At 31.8% G+C, this 23,157-nt stretch overlaps 2 protein-coding genes across 2 annotated transcripts; one reads left to right on the top strand and one right to left on the bottom strand.

Annotated features, from left to right (window-relative positions):
- The first annotated feature begins 954 nt into the window (after window positions 1-954).
- On the top strand, window positions 955-2,585 carry LOC133703269 (putative pentatricopeptide repeat-containing protein At1g53330). The gene has a single exon (XM_062127732.1). The coding sequence runs from the start codon at window positions 1,128-1,130 to the stop codon at window positions 2,511-2,513; it is 1,386 nt and encodes a 461-aa protein (XP_061983716.1). The 5' UTR covers window positions 955-1,127; the 3' UTR covers window positions 2,514-2,585.
- Window positions 2,586-19,407: 16,822 nt separating this feature from the next.
- On the bottom strand, window positions 19,408-21,332 carry LOC133703041 (polyphenol oxidase, chloroplastic-like). Its single transcript, XM_062127437.1, has one exon. The coding sequence runs from the start codon at window positions 21,267-21,269 to the stop codon at window positions 19,578-19,580; it is 1,692 nt and encodes a 563-aa protein (XP_061983421.1). The 5' UTR covers window positions 21,270-21,332; the 3' UTR covers window positions 19,408-19,577.
- Window positions 21,333-23,157: the final 1,825 nt, after the last annotated feature.

The following is a 23,157-nucleotide window of genomic DNA, read 5'->3' as shown; positions in this document are numbered from 1 at the left end:
GTTTAAAAAATTATTTCAAAAGGCTTTTTATCCATAACTGGAAAGATACTATCATATCCTTTTAAGTTGAATTATTTAAACTAAAAAGATTTCTTATCCCACATTGAAAAACCCAACTTTCTTTTATTGAACATAAAATATATATATTAATGGGCTTCCAATCCCACATTAAAAAAATAAAACCTTCTTTAGTGTTCATATAATGAACTTTGATATGGTTTAGTAACCAATAAAAAAAAAGTGGTAGGCTCGCGTGTATAAGGTTATGTCGAGTAAGAGGAAAACCTTTGATTGCCTCCTATACACGGGGCAACGACTATGCTTTTTAGACCTTTTATCTTCATTAATTGTTATTGAACACCACTATATTTCTATTTTAGTTCCTCTGATTTATTTTCTATTTGAATTCCTATATCTTTAAAGTGATTAGTTAGTTAAGGAGGAACCTAATTGAATACTAGAGGTCCAACATTTCAAAAAGTTTTTGCCCGCAAACTATGCTTTTTAGACCTTTTATCTTCATTAATAATTTGTTATTGAACACTACTATATTTTTACTTGAGTTCCTCTGATTTATTTTCTATTTGAATTCTTATATCTTTAAAGTGATCAGTTAGTCGAGGAGGAACCTAATTGAATACTAGAGGTCCAACATTTCAAAAGGTTTTTGCACCCTCCCCTCCCGCGCATGCGAGGAAAAATATTGCTCATTTTAGAACCTTAGAAGGGAATGAGAAAAACAACAACAAAAGGAGAAGGCTCTTTGTCTTAAAAAAAAATTGACATTGAAATAAAAAAAAAAGGGTTTCTTTCTAGTTTTCCCAGGTCACATTCTAAATTGATTTAATATGTCAAACAATTTTTTCTAGAATTAATTACAAGCCCTGAACTTTTTTTTTTAATTTAGATCCGCTAGGGTTCTGGATCACTAGAACAATCCACCAAACCGGTCTGATAAGCATGCCTGCGACACGGTTTTGTATTTGTATATCCACATTTCGAGTGATAAAACTACATGTCGCCTATCGATCTTCTCCTCCCTCTCTGCCACTTTTTGGCGGGAATATAGAAATCAGGTAGGTCATCTATCAAACAAATACATAGGACAGAGGAGAGCCCCCGCAAATATGAACCCATCAAGACCCATCACCCCTTTCAGGCTAGCCTCTCTTCTTCGTCTCCAAAAAGACCCTAAACTCGCTCTCCAACTCTTTAAAAATCCAAACCCAAAAACCCCTGCGAAACCCTTTCGCTACTCTCTTCTCTCTTATGACCTCATCATTACCAAGCTTGGCCGTGCTAAAATGTTCAATGAAATGCAAGAAATCCTTGCCCAACTCAAAGAAGAAACCCTTTTCACCCCTAAAGAGGCTTTCTTTTGCGACATAATCAATTTCTATGGCCGTGCTCGCCTCCATGAAAGTGCACTCAAACTGTTCGATGAATTGCCTTCGTTTCGTGTCCAAAGGACTGTAAAATCGTATAATTCCTTGCTCAGTGTATTCTTGATGTGCAAGGATTTTGATAAAATGAGGGAACTTTTTGAGGGTATCGAGAAATTGGGGAAAGCAGATGCTTGTACGTATAATTTATTGATTCGTGGGTTTTGTGCGAGTGGGAGATTAGATGATGCGTCCAAGGTGTTTGATGAAATGACTAATAGAGGTGTTAGTCCTAATGTGATTACATTTGGTAATTTGATTTATGGGTTTTGTTTGCATTTGAGGTTGAAGGAGGCTTTTAAGCTGAAGACGGATATGGTTAAGGTCTATAAGGTGTATCCTAATGCTTATATTTATGCGTCATTGATTAAGGGGGTTTGTAAGAATGGCGAGTTAAGTTTAGCTTTTAGGCTTAAGGAGGAGATGTTTAGAAAAAGAATTGAGTTGGATTCAGCAATTTATTCTACTTTGATTAGCGGGCTTTTTAAGGCTGGGAGAAAGGAAGAGGCTTTAGGTGTTTGGGAGGACATGAAAGAACGTGGGTACAAACCCGATACTGTAACTTACAATGTGATTATTAATTTGTTTTGTAAGGATAAGGATTTTGAAGCAGCTTATAGATTGTTGGATGAGATGGTGGAGAAAGGGTGTAAGCCTGATGTTATCAGCTACAATGTGATACTTCGAGAACTGTTTGAAGAAGGGAAAAGGGGTGAAGCAAATGATTTATTTGAAGATATGCCAAGACGTGGCTGTGCTCCTGATGTTGTTTCCTATAGGATTCTTTTTGACGGGTTTTGCAATGGGATGCAGTTCAAGGAAGCAGCATTTATTTTGGATGAAATGATTTTCAAGGGTTTTGTTCCTTGTTCTGCCAGTATATGCAAGTTTGTTAATAGGTTGTGTGAGGGAAACAATGAAGATTTGTTAAGGTCAGCTTTTAATACTCTGGAAAAGGGAAAACTTGTCAATGTAGATTTATGGAGGATGGCTGTTGCCATGGTATTCAAGGATGATAAACTCTCTAGTTCATTTAACCTCGTTGATAGTTTGATAGATGTTATGAACTGACACCAGGACAATAATATTCTATTCAGTTATTTCTGATGAGGCACGTAATTGATTTAATTTCTTCTTATGTGAGTGAATAGCAGTAAGAGCTTTATCGCATGCATGATTGTGTGTTTTCCCACTCTTTGCATTCCTGCATGCTCGCAAGCACTCAGGGTACAGACTGTGTACTTCTTTCTGGATGCAAAGTTATTTGTCGGACTGGTCCATGAATTAAAAAGTGACATCAGGCTTTGCAAGATTTTAACTCGCAGTGAAAGTTACTGAATCTGGTTGATATGAAAATATGGATGTTTCCTTTGAGAATTGGGTTGTGCTATTTGATGAATATTTCAGTTCCCTTTCTGATTCCAAGACAGTCTCCTTTTAAGAAGCCTTTGGATCTTTAAGCTTTCAGAATGTCATTGGAAATCTTTGTCCAGGTATTGTCCAAATCATTGCTGCACATATAGATTCCTTCTCTTTTGTGAAAGCTGCCTTTGAGTTAGATCTTTCTTGGGATTGCATTTTCAGTTAAATTCCTATTATGAACAATTATTATATTGTTCCTCTGAAAATATACCCATTCATTTTGATTGAGATTTGCCCTGGTCATTTTTGCTTTCAGCATCATTTTTTGCTGGCTGTTGGGACGGGAAAGGTAACATATGCCAGGGTTCCCTGTCCTTGCAGTTATTGGAATCTTATGTGGGATGTATCAAGGAATTTCAGTGACTATCAGTGGACAACTTTTACAGTCTACAATTGACTAAGTATCTCTTCTTGGTTTATCTGTTCTTCGTGCAATCTAAGTCTGTTTCCTGCAAACATGATGAGTTGTTGAATGACCTTCAACTATATTATTCACTCTCTTTCCTTTCATACCTGAGTTGGTTTAGGTGCATCCAAAGATATGATTGACACTTGGCTGTGCCTCGGTATTCCAGAATGATCTAATCTGATATTTCTCTTACATCACATACTTGAGGTAGTCTACTTATAATTTAACCATCATTGTTTTTCATGTCTCTCTTTCCTGGTATTTGCACTTCTCTCTTTCGATGTGTGTTTCATATAGAGATTTCTCTTACTTGACTGAAAGACACCTCACACACATGTTCATTTGTCTAAATTGCAAAAACTTTCTGATAATGTTATAGCCCTTGGCTTTGCATAAATCAATCGATCTATGAACTTTTGAATTCACGTTCTATGCCAAAGCTTTCAGGAATCATGGGATTCCTCCATTTATTTATTAGCCACTTTTTCTTGAGTATTTTATAATTTTGGAAATTGGGTTCTGTTTGAAGAATGTCTTGCATTAAGCATGGAATAAAATTGGGTGCATTGGGCTGTATTCAGTCAGAAGAGTTAGAAGGTATACCGCACATGCTACCAAGTTAAATCAATTTCTATGGTAAGTTTCTAGGTGCTATACATGTATGCATACATATATACATAATTAAACACACACATACTTGATTCTTGAGTTTGGATAACTCTGACTCAACTTTACATTATAATTGGATATATTCATTTATTTTTCTGCAAGGAACCGTATGATAAATAGATGTTGAAAGTTCAGTTCTTTGGAACTAAGCAGTCGTATCATATCCTTTTGCAAGACCTAAGGTATTCATGTGACCTTTTGATGATATGGACGTTTGTGGGTTAAGCTATAATGTGCTGGATCGCCCTTCATGGGAATTTCAATGAAGTCTGTTCACAGGTAGTGAAAATTATCATGTTTGGGAACCCATTGACAAAACTTTTGTCAAGTGTAGAGAACTTGGAGCAATCCTGGTCCGAAATGGTAGTCATTGCCAGTCCCAGCTGTTTTTAATAATGACATAGATGATACTGGAAAGAATGTTTTTGTAGCAGAAAAAATCTTGGTTTGTGAGTCCTTACGTGTTTGATTAGAACTATTTAACTTAGGAAAAGTACAATAGATTTCAATCCTAAGGATGGCTTGATGATAGTTAATTTTAAAATGAATCATCAGATAGACTGAACAACTTTTAAGTCCTATCTTCGTAAGGCCATAAAACAGCATTCCTTCTTAGTGTAGGACGCTATATATGACGATAAAGAAACAGCGTGATTGTTGCTGTTCTTGTTTAGAAGGCAATGCACTAACGAAGTGAAGAGAAATAAACAAATACATTTTGGTAGAGCTTCTTTTTGATGAAAATTCTATCCTCCAATCATTTCTTCATATTTTTGACTGACAAGAAGACTAGCTAGGTAAGACGACTTGAAAGGAAATGGACAATAACTAGCTGTTCTACAGATAGGGAAGCATGCAATCCTAGCCTGAGAGCACAATTTTTTTATTTTTTATTTTTTTTTATAATCTTCGTCTTTCTTCTTTACCATTTCTATTGTTCAACCTAGACCATCCTTACGAACCATTGTGGCTTTCCTGTTGAGAATACAATAAATCCCATGATCAGTCCAATCAGCTGCCCACATCTATAACCTATCATTGCAAACTTCCAATTGAATAAGCTTGCAAGATCTTCTTTCTCTTGGAATGGTGGGGGCTGTGGGGTCACATCATTGCTGCATTTCACTGATAATGGATATCCGCACAACCTCAAGTTTCCAACATATGAATCAATCTGCAAGTTATCAAATTGACTGCCTCGAGGAATTGGGCCTGCAAGCTGGTTATAAGAGAGGTTAAGTACTGCAAGAAAGTTCAGCCTTGTTAATTGTTCAGGAATGCCTCCACTAAGCCTGTTTGATGATAGATCTAATGATTCTAGTGCTTTCAGGTTCCCAAGCGATGATGATATTTGACCAATAAGGCTGTTCATTGAAAAATTAAGGACTACGAGTGAACTAAGAAGTCCGACTCCCTCTGGAATCTGTCCTTCAAATTGGTTGCTTGATAGGTCAATGGCTGTAAGATTCTCTCCATTGGAACCTCGGTCCCTTTCATCGTCAAAACCACAGAATCCTGATAATATAGTCACCCCACATACCCGGGTGTAGCTTTAACTTCATCCACTTTATTTATAGCTTGAAAATCTGCAATGTAGTTTGTCGGCAGAAGGCCAGTGAACTCGTTATGTGAGAGATCAATGATTCTCAGACTAGAGAAAGGAGATATCAAATTGGGATTACCTATTGAACCATGGAGTCTGTTAGAGCGCAGCACCAGAACTTGCAGCTTAGGAAGAGTTTGCAGCCAATTGGGGAAACTATCATGTATGTAATTGTTTCCTAGATCGAGGACTTCCAACATTTTGCAATTAACTAGGGATCGTGGTAATGATCCTTCCAACTCATTGGCATTCAAGTCAAGACTTCTTATTTTATTTCCCTCTGTAAATGTTTCTGGAATGGTGCCATGGAACTTGTTCATCCCCAAATTCAACACGGATAGTTCAGTACTAAAAGCTCCCCAAGCACTGTGGAATGTTGCCACTCAGACCATCGTTAGATAAGTTAATGATCTGGAAGGTGGTGATATCGCAAATCCAAGGTGGGATTTCTCCAGTCAGTTTATTGTTTGCTATTAAAAGAAAGGTTCATCAGAGAACCAAGATCAACTGAAGGCATTTATACAATCAAGGAAAATCTCTATTACTAGAGTAAGGTTTTGGACAATCATTTTCATAGCTGAGCCTTCTAGTGTCAATGGTCCATTAAAAGAGAGATCGAGAGAGATCGATTTGTACAAGTGAGAGATTTTATATAGGACTTGACCTAAGATAAGGAGGTCTGCAATCCAACGAAGCGGATTCATCATACGCAAATCCATCATTAAGTTTGAGTAAAGCAGAGCTTTCATCTTCGGAGCATGATTGCGAGAAAGTGAGTTGATAATGAAATTCAACACGAGGAGGCAGAAGATGACATGACCAGCCCCGTCCAGACCAGCTCGTTTTCTCATCCCAGTCTGAGATTAAAAGTGAGGTGATTGTTTGAGTAGGAGGTATAAGATGGTGAAAGTTCAAAGCGATTTTCTGCTTTAATATTACCAATATATCAGTTGCTGGCCATGATCTCCTGAACATACTCCTCAACAATTATTTTTAATCATGAAAATCTATTGAAGCACTCAAAACATCAGAACACAGCTTTCATGTGGCCTCTCAAACAGTTAAACAATAGGGTTAGTTTACACCCTTGGATGATAAGATAATGGGTGTACATCTCTAGTTTTTTTTTTTCATTAATTCATGTGAGGTGTCTGGATTAGTTTGCGCGCACTTCGATTAATTTTCACGGGTTTTAAAGTTAACGACCAGGTAAACTACTAATGACCATCAATATTAGCAATTATAAAGCTCGAATCTGAAATCACAGAAAAAACAAACCTTTTGATCTTAAGCTTTTTATCACTAGGTTACCTACTACATAATCAACTCTCATATTTAGTTACCTCTAGCTGCGTTGGCACTAGAACACTTTTATTATCAAAAAGTATATAGAATAGTTGTTTGATCTACAAGTTGTTTTATTTTTAACTGTTAAGTTGATTATAAAAAATTAATAATCTTTTCTTGTCGTTAATCTTCTTTGTAGAAGAAGCAACGAGGGATTTGAATTTATGCGGAAAATCAGAACTACAATGCAAATTGAACTTAGTTTTAGAATGACATGTTAGAAAATCGATGTTATGTGATATCTACAATGCCCAATGCTTGATTAGCTTGTTTGACTTACCAGGATGTTTGATATTTTGACATTATCAGATTTCGATCACCTTATCTTTGAGTTAACCAATTCCCATATGACACAAAAACATGTTTTATATCAACGAAGTTTTTTTTTTTTTTTGAGAGAGCAAAGAAGCTATTATTTCAAGGGAAAATCTACCACTTATGCATGAATGTACTTGCTGTTATTTGCAGAGAAAATGGAGGAGGGGTTCTGCTGTAAATTTATCGATAAACAAAAGTTTTCACCGATTTATACTGAGGGACGCAACGAAGAACTATTCCATCAGTAAATTTTGCTATAATTTATCAACAGAATCTTTTCCATAAATATTTTTATTTATATTTGCCAATTTTTCCAACATTTGACCCGGGCCAAATATATTTTTCTTCAATAAAAAAATATTATATATGCAAGCTTTTTTGACATGTTTTTATAAGTTTTTAAGACATGTTTTTATAAATAAAAAAAAATCTAAATGTAAATCAAAAAATTTATACATATATTTAATCAAATAAATTGAGAATTATGTGTGTTAAAAAAAGAAAAAAAAATCATTAACAACAACTAAAAATAAAATTTAAAAATCAAGAAATAAATATAGATTAAGATATTTAATCTTGCAAGATGAAATATTTTTCCGGTTGTATATATTGAATTTTTTTATTAATTTTTTTATTCAATCAAACAATAATAGAAATAGAAACACAATAAATTGATTCAGTAAAATAAAAAGAAAAAATATATTAAAAAAATATTATGCAAGATTGCACATATTATAATAATTATATAAAAATAAATAATTTTTTATTTTCAAAAATAAAGTTCATCTATACAAAAAATGAAAAAAAATTATAGATGAATTAGAATAATCTTCTAAAAAATTAAATACACATAACACAATTAAAAAAAATCTGTCCAAAAAGGGTCAAATATACAAAAAAAAAAAAATCACCAGGAAAGGATATTAATTGAAACATATATTTAAAAGTTATTTAAAAAAGAGACATATTAAGAAAATATATCAATTAAAAAAACAAAATTAGAAAAAAATAATTTTTTTAAATTGATATTTTTTTTAATTTTACTCACCATTTTGTCGATTAGGATTTTGGTTTCATGAAGTTTTTGGGTTTTCCATTCATTGGGTAATCCAAGTCTAATGACCCAAGTCATTGGATTGAAAAATTAGCCTAACTTGACTCTTTTTTTTAGGTCTTTTATAAAATTGATTGTTTTTTTAAATTTTATCCTTCAATATTTTATTTGTTCTACATTAGGCTACATTGTTTTTTTACATTTCTCTTTATAGAGTTATCACAATTTTATGTTTTAGATCACGAGTTTGATATGTTGATCCGAGTTAACTCGAGTTGACTCAAGTTTTTTTATATTTTTTTTCTCCAATTTTGCCTTTCAATATTTGGTGGGTTTAAGAATTAAGTTTCATTATTTTATTCAATTTGTTTCTGCAACCTTATCATGTTCTCAAAATCAGGTTACGAATTTGGCTACTTGACTTAGATGGATCCTAGTCAGTTTTTTTGTTTTTTTTAAAATATTTATTTTTCAATTTCATCTCACTGGTTTATGAAAGCATCTATTAGTTCATCCACATAGATTGTTTGTGGCAAATCATCATCTAGCTATAATAGATGCCCACTGACTGCACAAAACTTCTAGTTTCTATAAGCCTGACTGTATTATTCTCTCATGATTAGAGAGAACTCGTCCTTGAGTTCTATTTTTTCTTCAAATAAGATGTCAAATGTTGTATGTTAAAGACATCAAAAGTCTTCAGATGGTTAAAAAGGTGGAGTCTATAAGTATTATCATTAATTTTTTACAACAGTTGGCAAGGGCCTATCTCTCTTTTCATCAATTTGTTATAATCTCCTACTAGAAACTTGTCACGAGTGAGTACTACCCACACAAGGTTACTTATCTCAAACACCACTCTTCTTTGATGGATATTGGTTAGGGCCATATATTTTGTATTGTTTTATGTGATTATCTTCTGGACCTGCTCATGAATACCTCACAAGTAATCTATGTACCATTAGCTTGGACACTCAATCATCTAATACGAGGAACATGTGTTAACTTTATCACGCTAGAAATATTCTGTCTGTAGAGTATCTCAAATAGACTTGATTGGGAGATCAAATTTTGAGACATGTTATAAGCAAACTCTACTTATAGAAGGTGATATCCTACTATTTTGGCTATTCCACCAAACTTCACATCAAACATCCAAGGTTACGGTTAACCACCTATATATGTCCATTTGTTTGAGGATTATGAGCACCGTTAAAATTCAACTAAGTTCCTAGCTTTCCCCATAATCTCTTCTAGAAGTTACTCATAAATTTCACATCTCTGTTTAAAATGATAGATCTATGGATACCATGTAAGAAAATCATATTGTTAAAGTAAATGTGGGCTATCTAGGATGTAACCATGTCTTTCAAATTGCTATAAAATAGATTATTTTTTAGAACTTGTCTATATATATATATATATATAAATCCATTGCTTGTTGGGTATAAGGTAAGCCCAACACAAAATCCAATTAACATCCAATCATAGAGCATTATGAATAGCAATTAGGTATATAGCCCCATTTTTGATAAGGAACCTTAAGACCTTTAATAAATAGTATATCTCTTTACAAAACTAGATACCTAACTTGACAACTTAGGCCAACAATAATTTAATGACACCGAGGCTATTGTTTTATTATGCCTATAGTGTTTCTTATAGTGCAACTCATAAATGACAATTCACATGCATTAAGTTATCTCAGTTACCTTCATCCATTAATTTTGTATAAACTTACTCGAAAAAAGAGTCACTTGACTATAAATCTCAAAAGTATCAAACCCCATCACCTAGGCATGTGTAACACCGAGCAAGGTAACTCATCTATTGAGGGTGTTAGCTACTTTGTTAAGATTGCTATATTGGTGCATCAATAAAAATGTAAACTCTTATAGAAAAGATACCCACTTTGTATGCCAATGACTTAACCTATACTACCTATTTATATACTTTAAAGCTTCATGGTTTATGATTAGAATGAACTCCTATAAAAGGTAATTTTGCAATACTTGAGAGCCTGAACAATAACATAAAACTCTAGATCATACATAGAGTAATTTTTATTTGAACTAGATAATATCTCACTAAAAAAGGCTTTTGGTTGTCTATTTTGAATAAGAACACCTTTAAGGCCTTTCTACGATGCATCAGAGTTTACTTCAAATGTTTGTTAAAGTCAAGAAGCACAAATACAAGAGCTTTAATCATCTTTTGCTTCACTAGCTAAAAATTATCTTCGACATCATCTATCCACTGGAAATTTCTTCCCTTTAAGCACTCTGTAATGAATGCAATTAAAGAGCTAAAATCTTGAATGAATCTTCTGTAGAATGATGCACGTCTATGAAAACACTTAACCTTATAGATGTTTTTTAGCGTTGGCCATTCTACAATCACCGTGACTTTGAAAGATCAACCTGAAATCCATCCATTAATATAACAAAATCTAGAATAAGTAGCATTACTAGTGAACAACTTACACTTCTTGTAGTTGATAAATAACTACTTATTCTGTAAAGTGTTAGAGACAACTAAAAGATGCTCTAAATAAAACTTTGGAGTGAGACTGTAAATCAGGATGTCTTTAAAATAAACCACAATGAATCTGTCCATGAATAATCTCAACACCTGATGCATGAACCTTATAAAAGTGTTGTGAGCATTGAACTTACCAAACTACATAACCATCAATTTATATAACCTATCCTGTGTTTGAAAGGTTGTTTTCCACTTATCCATCGGTTTTATTCTAATATGATCATAAACACTCTTAAGATCAATATTGGAAAATACCTTAGAACTTACTAATTGATCCAGCATGTCATCTAGTCACGATATTGAATACATGTACTTCATTATTATTTGGTTAATGAATTTACCGTCAACACAAATCTACTAGAAACTAATATTTTCTAAGACTAAAAAGGCTGAAACTTCATACTAATGTTTTCTTAAATATACCTATTTTCTAGTAACTCCACCACCTACCCTTGCAACTCTTTAGCTTTTATAGGGATAAGCTTATGTGTTGGTAATAAAATTTATCTTTCAGTATTGATGGAGCTTACAAGAATTAGTGAAGTCGGATGCAAAACCAATTAAATTTCTAGAATTAGTGTGCTTTTGATAAAAAAGATTTTACTTAAAGAGAATATTTATTTGATAAGTAAATGAATAGAATAATATTTCAGCTAGGTTTATATGGCACCCAACTAGACATGAAAAAGATGCAAAAAAATTAAAATGACATAATCCTTAAAATAAAAAAAGAGTAAAATTAAAAAAAAACACCTCTTTTAATAGATAATTAAAAACAGACTAGTGATACAATTCATACAAAAACAACATTTAAGTTTATACAAGTGCATCATTTGTTTTTTCCATTAAAAAAAAACACATTAAAGTAAAGTCATAGTTTATGCATGTACTAATTAATTTGAGGTCTTCCTATCCCTTTTCCTATTCAGAATATCGCCGATCAGAATAAACAATAATGAATGGAGGATTTTTAGCTGTTGATAGTTGGTAAAACTCAGCTATCATTGAAAAATCCAAAATCGGTATAGATATGTTGGATTATATTTGCAATCTGCAATTACATATTCTTTTTCCTGCATAGACGAAAACATGTTAAATTTGTAAACTTGATCACGAGATCATGATAATTTTATATAAAGCAAATCAAAATAAATTATGAAATTTAATTTTCAATCAATTTTAATATTGAATAATAAAATTGAAAAAAAAATTAATTAAAAAATCTAAAAAATGACCCGAGTTAACTCAGATTAACTTTTTAAATTCATATTCCGGGTTAAGAAATTGAGATAACTTCATAGAAAGCAAATTAAAACAAATTATGAAATTTAATTCCCAATCTTCCCAATCAATCCAAGTTTGAAGAATGAAATTGAATAAAAATCAATTAAAAAAACAAAAAAATAACCTGAGTCAATTTGGATTAACCCGTCAAATTCATGACATAAGTCATGAGACTAGGATAACCTTATAGAAATAAAATAAATAAAATGACCAAAGTCAACCTATCAAACTTGTGACCTAGATTATAGGGTTGAGATAATCTTATGAAAAATAAATTGAAACAAATTATGAAACATAATTAATAATCAACTCAAATTTAAAAAAAAATCTAAAAAATTTATCAGAATCAACTCAGGTTAATTTGCTAAACTTATAATTTAAGTTATACAATTAAATTAATTTTATAAAAAATAAATTGAAATAAATTATAAAATTAAATTCTTTACCAATTAAATATTAAAATAATTAAAAATGAAAAAAAAAAAACTTTGTGAGGTGAGGTGAGCACCCACCCTTTTAGCGTTTGTTAATAAATTTGTCGTTACTTAGCAAGACGCTCTAGAATAAAACGTGAAACTATTGAATTATAGAGGATAACCATCAACCAGAGTCACGGGAGTATACCGGCTAATAGCGATGGATGTTTCACGTTGCATAGTAAACTAGATATATAACTTGTGGTACGCTGTGTATCATGTCAGATTTTTTTTCAATATAAGAAAATATTTAGATTTTGTTTATATTTTTTAGTTAAGAAAAAAAAACATGTTGGGGTAAATTTGAATCACTCGATTATTTTTGTGGGTCTAAAAGCAACTCAGATAATCCATAAAAACTTAATTTAACTCAATTTTTTTTTTATCAAGATAATATCTTTTTTTAATATTAAAACAACAACATATTGGATTGACTTGGGTCAACTTGAGTTAACATGTCAAATTCATGACCTTAGTTATGAAACTATGATAATCCGTAGAAAAAAAATTATAAAACCTAATTTACAATCGATTAATGTTAAAGGATGAAATTAAAAAAAATTAATTAAAAAAATAACCTAAAAAAACAAACCGACTCAACTTGTCAAACTTGCGACTTGAATCATAAGACCGAGATAACCCCATAAAAAATCAAAATAAATTACGAAGTTCAATTCCTAATCAATCCAATTTTAAAGGATGAGACTAAAAAAAAAAATCAATAAAAAAACAGCATAAAAACCGACAAAGTTAATTTGCCAAACTTATGACCTGAGTTATGAAATTGAGATAGCCACATAGAAAAAAAATACAAAAAATAACCTGATTTAACCTGGATTAACTTTTCAAATCCACGACTCTAATCATGAGATTGAGATAACTTTATAAAAAGTAAATCAAAACAAATTATGAAGCTCAATTCCCAATCAATTTTTTCAGACACAATTTTGAATGATGAAATTTGTAAAAAATTAATTAAAAAAAGGACAAAAAAATGAGGTAATTTAATATGAGTTAACCCGTTAAGAACTATTCGTAGATCATGAGATCAAGATAACCTCATAAAAATCAAACCGAAATAAATCAAGAAACCTAATTCTCAATCAAACACAATATTAAATGATGAAATTAGAAAAAATAAGTCAATTAGATTAACTTACTAAACCTGCAATCCAGGTCGTTAGACAGGGACAAACCAATGAAGAGAAAATCTATTGTTAAAGGACATGAGATTGAGATAACCTCGTAAAAAGAAAATAAAATAAAAACAACATGATTTAATCGGAGTCAAAATTCCAAAACCGTGATCCTGATTATAAGACCAGGACATCCCTATAGAAAACAAATCAAAATAGATTATGAATGTCAATTCTCAATAGACCCAATAATAAACGATAAAATTAAAAAAAAAATAAAAACAACCCGAGTTAACTCTTGTTAATTTGTTAAGTACTATTCCCGTATCATGAGATTGAAGTAATCTAATAGAAAATAAATAAAACAAATCATGAAACCTAATTTTCAATTAACCTGATATTAAAAATAAAATTAAAAAAAAAATTAAATAAAAAACCAACCGAGTTAACTTGCTAAATTCATACTACATGTTATGAGAATGAAATAATCTAATAAAAAATAAATTTAATAATAAAAGATAAAAATTAATAAGAAACATTAATTAAAAAAATTTAAAGAAAAAAAAAACAAAGACAAATGTTTTTTTTTTTTTAAAGACCATACACTAAAACACGTGAGAAAATTACTACTATTCATTGCTTACAGTACTTTCCAACGTATTTCAGCGTAATGTTAATTAATTAACAACACACCAGGTAAGAGACAAGAGGGGCACCTGGTAGTAGGAAAGCTCTGCAATGTACTTTTAGGTAGGTTTCCAAGACAATATATCCACCTTTGGGAGATTTTTAAATATTTTGTTAATGAAAATCTTTGGTGTTCGTATCCCATAACTGCAAGCAAACTATTCAAAACTTAAATGAAACGGACAGGAAGGGAACTATCATCGAGCTTCTTCGATGCAGCTCAAAAGACATTTACCACGTGCAAGTATTTGAATGCATGAGAGCAGATGGAAGAGGAGGAGGAAACACTTTGTAAACAGACAAAGCGAGGACGGACCACCACTATAATGTAATTAATGACTTTGTTTTTCATTTTGTTTGTTCTTTCCAGAATATCAATCAACAAATCTTGACATTACTATGTATATATTCTTTGCTAGTTGCTTTTCAACACAGAGACAACGGAAAAACCGAAGTAGTGACATTTGCATAAAAATCTACAAATTATTGAGAGGAGCAGAAAGACCATTCATTCTTCAAAGTAGTGACATTATTTAAGTTTGACCAACAAAGTATTCATTAGAGCTACCACTTAGGTCTATTACAAGGTTTAAAACTTAAAAAATTCAAGAGAAATTTATTGGGCTAATTATTAATATTTGAGTTAATTAGTTGTATATTTGTGAGATTAGACCTTTGTGTATTATTTAGGACATATCAGAAGTTATATGAGGAATTTTGCTTCTATTATAGTTGTACCGAAAACTTAGACATTGTAATCCTTCCATACATACATGTTGCACCCAATAATTTATCCAGATAAGATGAAACAACATGTTTGAAATCAGGTCATAAGTTGATATATGATTTTTATTTTTTGTTGTCTTATGATTTGTAGACTTCTTATTTAACAAGGATTCATCTTCTATAAGGAAAGTATAGGTGACAACAATTATGATTATTTTGGTAAGGGTTTCCATGTCTTTTGTTTAATGTTTTATTATTATTATTATTATTATTATTGACAAGGTTTTCTTATCATTCAAGGACACTATAGACAATTTTGGGCCCATTCTTCTAATGTACAATTGATGCTAATAAACATAACTTTTAATTTAATAATTGGATTGAATTGGAATTTTACTAGAAGTTTTCAGAGGTCTTGTTTTATATTAAGTTAAATTTCAAGTTAATTAGACATTTAGAAGGCCTTGCAATAAGGTCTAGAAGCTATTATACGAGAATTGTTTTAATTTCCTAAATGATTTAGATTCTTTTTCCTAATTTTATTTAGAACTCTTTTATTATTTTATTTAGCATTATTTAGCATGTTCTTACCTATTTTTTTTTAAAATATTATTTAACTTATATTGAGGTTTCAAAAATTAACAAGATATGAATTATTTATTCAAAAATAAAACTTATGTGTAAGGATATGCTTTTACTATTAGAAACGAAAAAACCCTTACCAACAAATATTGATTCGCGAACGAGAAGTATAAGGATGACGCCACGAAGCAGTTGTTCTTCGATAAGTCGTTTTTAGTTTTTTAGAGAACCATGAAAGGGAGATTATCTCACCAACACACACACACTCACAAAGTGCGGCAAACAAGAAGTTTATTTAATCTGAATTCTCTAACTTACATGTATGGTTATGTCTTTATTTATATTAACTCTAGACTTAAATAAACCCTAATGGACCCCCTTTAGGTGGACTTATATGAGGCCCACTTATAATTGACCCAAATAAGTAATAACCTAAAGACTAAGAAGAAAATAATAAAAATAATAAAAATCCAAAAATTATTATCCTGAATATGCTAGAATCAGATTTTTCACCATTAAGAAGTGTCAAATAGACTAAGAAATCTGATCTGAATGTAGAATTAATTATGAAGTCTTTTTTCCTTGTTGTAGTTAGGATGAATAAGGAATTCTTATAAGAAAAGAATTTTGAAACATTTATGAATCCTTGCCACATTTTAAAACTATGTTGCAGCCCATTAAAGATTTTTATAGAACTAGAAGATTCCCAAAACAAGTTGCCACATTCTTTTAGAAAAAAAATCCTAGCCAAATAGAAAGTCCACAAGTCAAAAGGAAGTAAATAACATAATTCATACAACCTCTATTGACCAGTATTGCAGTGGCTTTCTAAAATCCTATTGACTTGAAATTTTAACCCAAGGTAGGACAACATGTCAGGAGACCCCACGTACAATTTTAGCCCGATCCAACGGTCTATTTGAAAATTATGACTATTGCCGTAAAACTTGATAGTTGCACATTTTACATCAAAATCCGAATTTGACCTTGATTGGATCATATCATGGTTCCTCTTGAAACTACTCCAACTTATCAAAGAATTAACCAAGTTTCATGATATCTTTCATACTTATCGTTACTATTTTTTAATAAGTGTTAGGTAGAGTTTTGGGTTTTATAATTTTGGTATCTTGGTACATTTAATCATTGTGTCAAATTCAATCATAAGCCTGAATTTAACTTTCTTAGAAAATATCGATTTGATTGTTGATTTTTGGATTTTTGTACCCATAGGTTTAACATTAATTGGTATAAAATCAAGGCTCTAAAATCATGTTATATCCATTTACCTTTAGTTTTCATATTATTTCTTCGTTGTCATCATATAAAAACCTAGTTGCGACAAAAGTTGAAAAATATAGATTATTTATGATGTAGTTGTTTATAATTTAAAAAATAAAAGAAAGGAAAATAAAGATCAAAATCACAAAATCAGGTTAATGTGTTCTCCAAAAGCGAGCCAACATCAAAACAGGGTGATGATTTGAGGTCATATCATTTTGAGGAGAAGGCGAATAAAGTGAATCAACGAGCATCACCAAAGAATCCATTAAAGATACCAATTAGGCCTATTACAAGGTCTAAAACTTAGAGGATCCAAGAGGAATTAATTGGGTTGATTCTAGATATTTGGGTTAACAAATTGTAAATATGTTTGACTAGATTTTTGTGCACTATTTGAGACATACTTGAAGCTATAAAAGAAATTTTGCTTCGATTCTAGTTAAGATAAAAACTAGACATCGCAATCTTTCCATCCATATATGATAGATCCATTAATTAATCTAGAAGAGATAGAACAACATGTTTAAAGTCATGCCAAAAGTTATTCTATGAGTTTTGCAATGTGTTTCCTTATAATTTATGGACTTTTTATTTAGTAAACATTTTATTTCTACAAGGAAAGCATAGGTAACAACAATTATGATTATTCTAGCAAGGATTTCTATGACAACAACTTATGTTTTTGTTTATTTTATGGATTTTGCCATTGGCAAGGTTTCCTTATCATTTAAAGACACTAGAGGTAACTTAGGGCTTTTTTTTTTAATGCACATGTTTATGCTAACAAGTATAACTTTCAATCCGACAATTAAATCTGATTAAAATTTTATCAAAACTTTTAAGAGATCTTGTTTTATATTTGCGATAAGGTCCACAAGCAACTCTACGTGAATTGTATTAGTTTCCTAGTTGATTTATGATTTCAGGTCAATCATACATCGGAAAAGCCTTGCGATAAAGTCTACAAGCAACTCTATGTGAATTATATTAGTTTCCTAGTTGATTTATGATTTCAGGTAAATCATACATCGAAAAAGCCCTGTGATAAGGTCCACAAGCAACTCTATGTGAATTGTATTAGTTTCCTAGTTGATTTATGATTCTTTTTTTATTTTATTTAGAACTCTTCATTATTTTTCCAACATTTTTTAGTATGTTCTCTTCATTATTTTTCCAACATTTTTTAGTATGTTCTTACCTATTACAAATACAGTTATTTAGCTTGTATTTAGATTTTAAAATTGATAAGAGATAGATTGATTATTCAGAAATAGAATTTGTATATGAGAGTTTGCTCTTACTCTTGGTTCCTCATGGAACTACTCTGACTTAACAAAGAATTACCTAAGTTTTGTGGCATAAACCATACTTCTTGTTCGCATCTCTTAATAGGTATTGGGTAGGGGTTTATATTCTATAGTCTTGGTATATCAATACATGTTATTGTTGTGTCGAGTTATATTATAAACTTGAATTTAGCTTTTTTAGGAATGGTCGATTGATTGTGGATTTTTGAATCTTTATATACTTGAGATTTGCATAAAAAAAGAAAGTTTAGAAATGTCATATGCTTGCATGGAATAGCCAAACATTAGAAAGGATGTGTAATCATTGTTCTTGCAGGGAAACCGTTGCTTTAGCACCCGTCCAGTGAGAACAACATTTAAAATACAAATAAGCTAGCTCTTCATCTAAGTAGATCGCCCTATCCATTAATGGGTTTTCTCCCAAGTGGACTTCCTATCATTAAGTTAAGGGTCTTTGCCCAATAACAAATCTTAGGCCAAATCCCAATCTTGTGTAAATCCCAAGGAGCCCATCATTGGCACACATCATAATAAATTATTGCAACCTCTAAGAAGTCAATGTGGCACTTAGCTTTCTCGATAAAAGCCAAGTAAGTATAGTGCATATCTTGTTAGTACGATGCACATCTTGTGAGTACGGCACCAACCTTTCTCACTAATAATTCATGGGTGCTAACCTTTCCCACCAATAGTCGTGATGCCTAACCTTCCTATATTTATACAACTTCAAGTTCTATGACGTGATTTTATGTAATGAAGGTGTATAAATAGCTCAAATCACCAGGTAACAAGACACATGGCTGAACAAGGCAACACAAGGCCATACAAAATCACATAACAACACATACATGACCATATATGACCATCACATACACTCTCCTATGTTCTTGTCCTCGTTATTATACTTTACTTCCCTCTTATAATTTATTAACTTAAACATCGAAAGGACTTCTATCCTGATAGAGGACTTGTTTTTGTAAGAGAGTATGAAAAGAACACACCTAGATAACTCAGCCTACGACGGAGTTGTGAGAAGCACAAATCCAATTTGAAATCTTTATGATTTCATCAAAAACAAATTCTTGATGAACAACAACATTTATGATCTAGAGATGAACAATTAAAAAAATTAATCAGCTGCCATTACTTTAATTGTAGATTGTTAAACAAAAAAGTACAGAGTTGAATTACACGTGCATGATAGCAAGCAGCAAGGCACCCAGACAAACACTAAAAGACCTACATCGATCTCCTGAAGGATAAGAAAAAACGAGATGTCCTTGATAATCATCATTCTTTAACAAACTCAATCTTAACGCCAGAGATGACAACAGGATCACTAACACTGTTAGACCTGGGCACCAAAGCCACCACAATGCTATCATCACCATCAGTTTCTAAGTCTTCCAACAATTCTGTAATCCCCAATATCAATCTTGTCTTGGACTTCTTCGCATGCTTATGAGAAACATTAACAAAGCTCCCAGCAAACTCTGTATTTTCTGGTTTAGAAGGTATCTCAAGGTCATCATTTATGAACACGTCAAACCTCACGAATTTGCCATTGTCGTATTCTATCCCTTCTATCACTAAAACTTCATCTTCCTCTTCTTTCTCTTTCCTGCTTCTTAATTTCTTTGGTCTTGAAACTACAGTAACTATGGTTTTGTCTAAGACTAAAGGGAATGAAGTGATCGGTGTTAATGCAGTTTTTGTTTCAGCTGCTTTCTTTCCCAACCTTCTTGGAATTGGTTTTGATTTTAGCCAAGGAATTTCAACATTTTGATAAGTATACCTTAGCCTTCTATTGTCAAGACAATCTCTAACCTTACAACGAACAAGCTCTGCATTCTCATTATAGAAAAGAAACTCTGAATTAAGCCAATCAAGATCACTGATATCCCTCCTAATTCCTCCGGGTATAGTCTTCCATATCGTCCACATTCGGTCAACATTTGAGTGATGACAAAAAAATATTGGATCTCTCGCAGCTGAGTAAAAATTGCCCATGTCCTCGGTATTTTCTTGAGTTGGATCACCGGTCCATCTGTGAATATTATTGTGAGGGCTGTTCTCAATCGTCCCAGCTCCAGGACGAGAATCGTCACCAGCACGGTATGGTTTTCCAAAAAAGAGTGTTGGTTTTGCTGCACCAGACACCATTTGCTTGTACATTACTCTAAGATTACTAGAGTATAATTTATTTGCGTTTGTGGGGTTGGGGTCTCCCGCTGCATAATCAAGATCTAGCAATACAGGAGGCTGGTGATTCTGGTCGCGGAACTGGTCGTAGAGTGGAGATTTAGGGTCGGTAAAGATGTAAGGCATTTGCATACCACTGGGGGAATCCCAGTTCCAGAAAGGCAGAGCAAAAGTTGGGTCATTAATCAGTTTGCCCAAGATTCTTTCATAGAAGTAAAGATAGTATCTGTGCCAAGGAAAGAAGAGCCAACAGAAATGAACATCAAGTTCTAATTTTGGAAACCCCACTTGTTCGTAGGCATCATCGCAATAGGCACAATGTACATTGGCTTGTTGATAGAAGTTACGTGGATCATCTTCGGGGAGACTTTTCATTAAGGAAATGGCTTCAGCATATTTGGCCACGTAGTCTTCGTCAACTAAATGGGCCGCACGTCTAGTGCGTAGCGGGGAGAAAGAAGAAGGGGGTCTGAAGTCTATGATCTTTTTGGGTAATGGAGGGCAACAGTTTGTTGGATTTTCGGGGTTCGGTAAGTCCACCAACTCACAATTGGTCAAGTCTGGAGGGGTGATTGGCTTAGCATAGGCAGTCCGGTCAGCAAGATTGGTAGCGCCATAAAGGCCTCCTAGACCAATGAGGACGTCTCTTCTCGTGGCAGGGTTTTGTGTATCATCTGTGGCTTTGCATGAAACTCTAGGGACGCAAGGGTGATTCAGCCTTTTGATTCTGGTAACTTGCTGTGGTTTTGGAAAGAAAGGACTGAAAGATAAGGTGGACATTACGGTGAGGCTGAAAGTAGGAGAGAAATGAGAGGCTGTGGTTCAGATTGGATGTTATATGGCCGATAAGAAATACTTGCTTGTAATATATATAGGCTTAATTTTGGTTAAAGGTACTCAAAAATATCAAATTCATGATATTTTCATAGGTAGTGATTCGTTGACAAAACAATATTAACTGTAGTTGTTGTGTATTCTACAAGGCTGTTTGATATTATAATACCAATTATTTTTTAAAATATTTTTTCGTTTGAAAATATGTTGAAATAAAATATTTTTAGTTTTTAAAATTTATTTTTAATATAAATATAACAAAACAATATGAAAATATAAAAAAAATTTAAAACAAAAAAAATAAAAAATTAATTTTTTTCAAAAACAAACATGATATATATCTAAATGAGCCATTTAGAGTATTTTAGATTCTTATGATTATGAGAATGAAGTCTTATTCAAATCAATATAGCAATTAATGATGACGAATGTTGTGCTATAATTATGTTGTGCTATAATTAGAAATCTAAAACATATAACAACCAGGAGAAACTGTGTTAATAAGCAATACAAATTATACTATGAAATATATGTCATGTCCGTGCATTGCTACAGGCTTGTGGCATGCCTGTACGTGTCGTGAACTTATAAAAAAACATAAAAAAAATTATACGGAAAAAGGCTGTTGCAATTTATAATGTTTTCAAGAAAAAACTACAAAAATAATTTTAGAAAAAAAACAAAAAAAATGAAAGGAAAAAAAACCATGTAGGGACACACTGTAGCAATCTATAGTGTTTTGTGAGGAAATATACAGTTGTAATTCTCAACTACCTCAATATTAAAAAAATAAAATTAACAAAGACAATTTTAAAAAAATTATAACAAAAAAAATATGTGGAGAAATGACTGTAGCAATCCACAGTGTTTTAAAGAAAAAAAGTACAAAGCTAAATTCTCAACCAACTTAATATTAAAAAAATAGAAGCAACAAAGGCAATTTTGAAAAACATTATATAAAAAAACAAAAATCATAAAAAAAAGAAAAACAAACCCATGTAGAGAAACACTATAGCAATCCACAATGTTTTGTGAGAAAAACAATAGTTATAATTTTCAACCAGCTCAATATTAAAAAAATAAAATAGACAAAGATAATTTTGGAGAAAATAAAAAAAATATAAAAACCATGTGGGGAAACATTGTAGCAATCTAAAAAATATATATATTTTTAAAACTACAAAGCTAAATTCTTAATCATCTCAATATTAAAAAATAAATTCAACAAAGATAATTTTAGAAAAAATCATGTGGAAAAACATTGTAACGAAGCAAAAACTATGTGAAGAAACACTGTAGCAATCAACAATGTTTCAAAGAAAAAAACTATCAAGCTAAATTCTCAACCAATTTAATAGTAAAATAAAATAAAATTAACAAAGATAATTTTGAAAAAAAAACATAAAAACAAAAAAACAAAAAAAGGAATATAATTTTGAGAAAAAAAAAAGAAAAAGCATGTGGGGGAATGGAAAAAAATAAAAAAAAATAAGAAAAAACATGGGGGGAATGGAAAGAAAATGAAAAAAAAAAACATGTGGGGAAAGCTACAGTACTTTCCCCACGCGTTTTAGAGTATTGTTAATATGTATTTATTATAAAAAATTTGTATAGCACTATGATTTGTAGTTAATGTAAAACTCAATTATTGTAACATTATAAATAAATTGTCCAACAAACAGAAAAGACAACCAGCCCTATATATATAATTTCTTTACAACATTATGTAATTTAAAGGCTACACACCTAAGATGGAAAAGGCGACTACCATTACTTACCACAATAATATTGTGGTGGTCAACAAGACCATGCAAGCCATGATTGATTAGCTCAA

This window comes from Populus nigra, chromosome 9 (assembly GCF_951802175.1).
Source record: "Populus nigra chromosome 9, ddPopNigr1.1, whole genome shotgun sequence".
NCBI lineage: Eukaryota > Viridiplantae > Streptophyta > Magnoliopsida > Malpighiales > Salicaceae > Populus > Populus nigra.
Note: the sequence above shows the minus strand (reverse complement) of the source record. Positions and strands in the feature narration are given on the sequence as shown.

Bases quoted from the DNA above. Each gene is read 5' to 3' on its own strand.
- LOC133703041 (XM_062127437.1), bottom strand. From the start codon at position 21,269: ATGTCCACCTTATCTTTCAGTCCTTTCTTTCCAAAACCACAGCAAGTT.
- LOC133703269 (XM_062127732.1), top strand. From the start codon at position 1,128: ATGAACCCATCAAGACCCATCACCCCTTTCAGGCTAGCCTCTCTTCTT.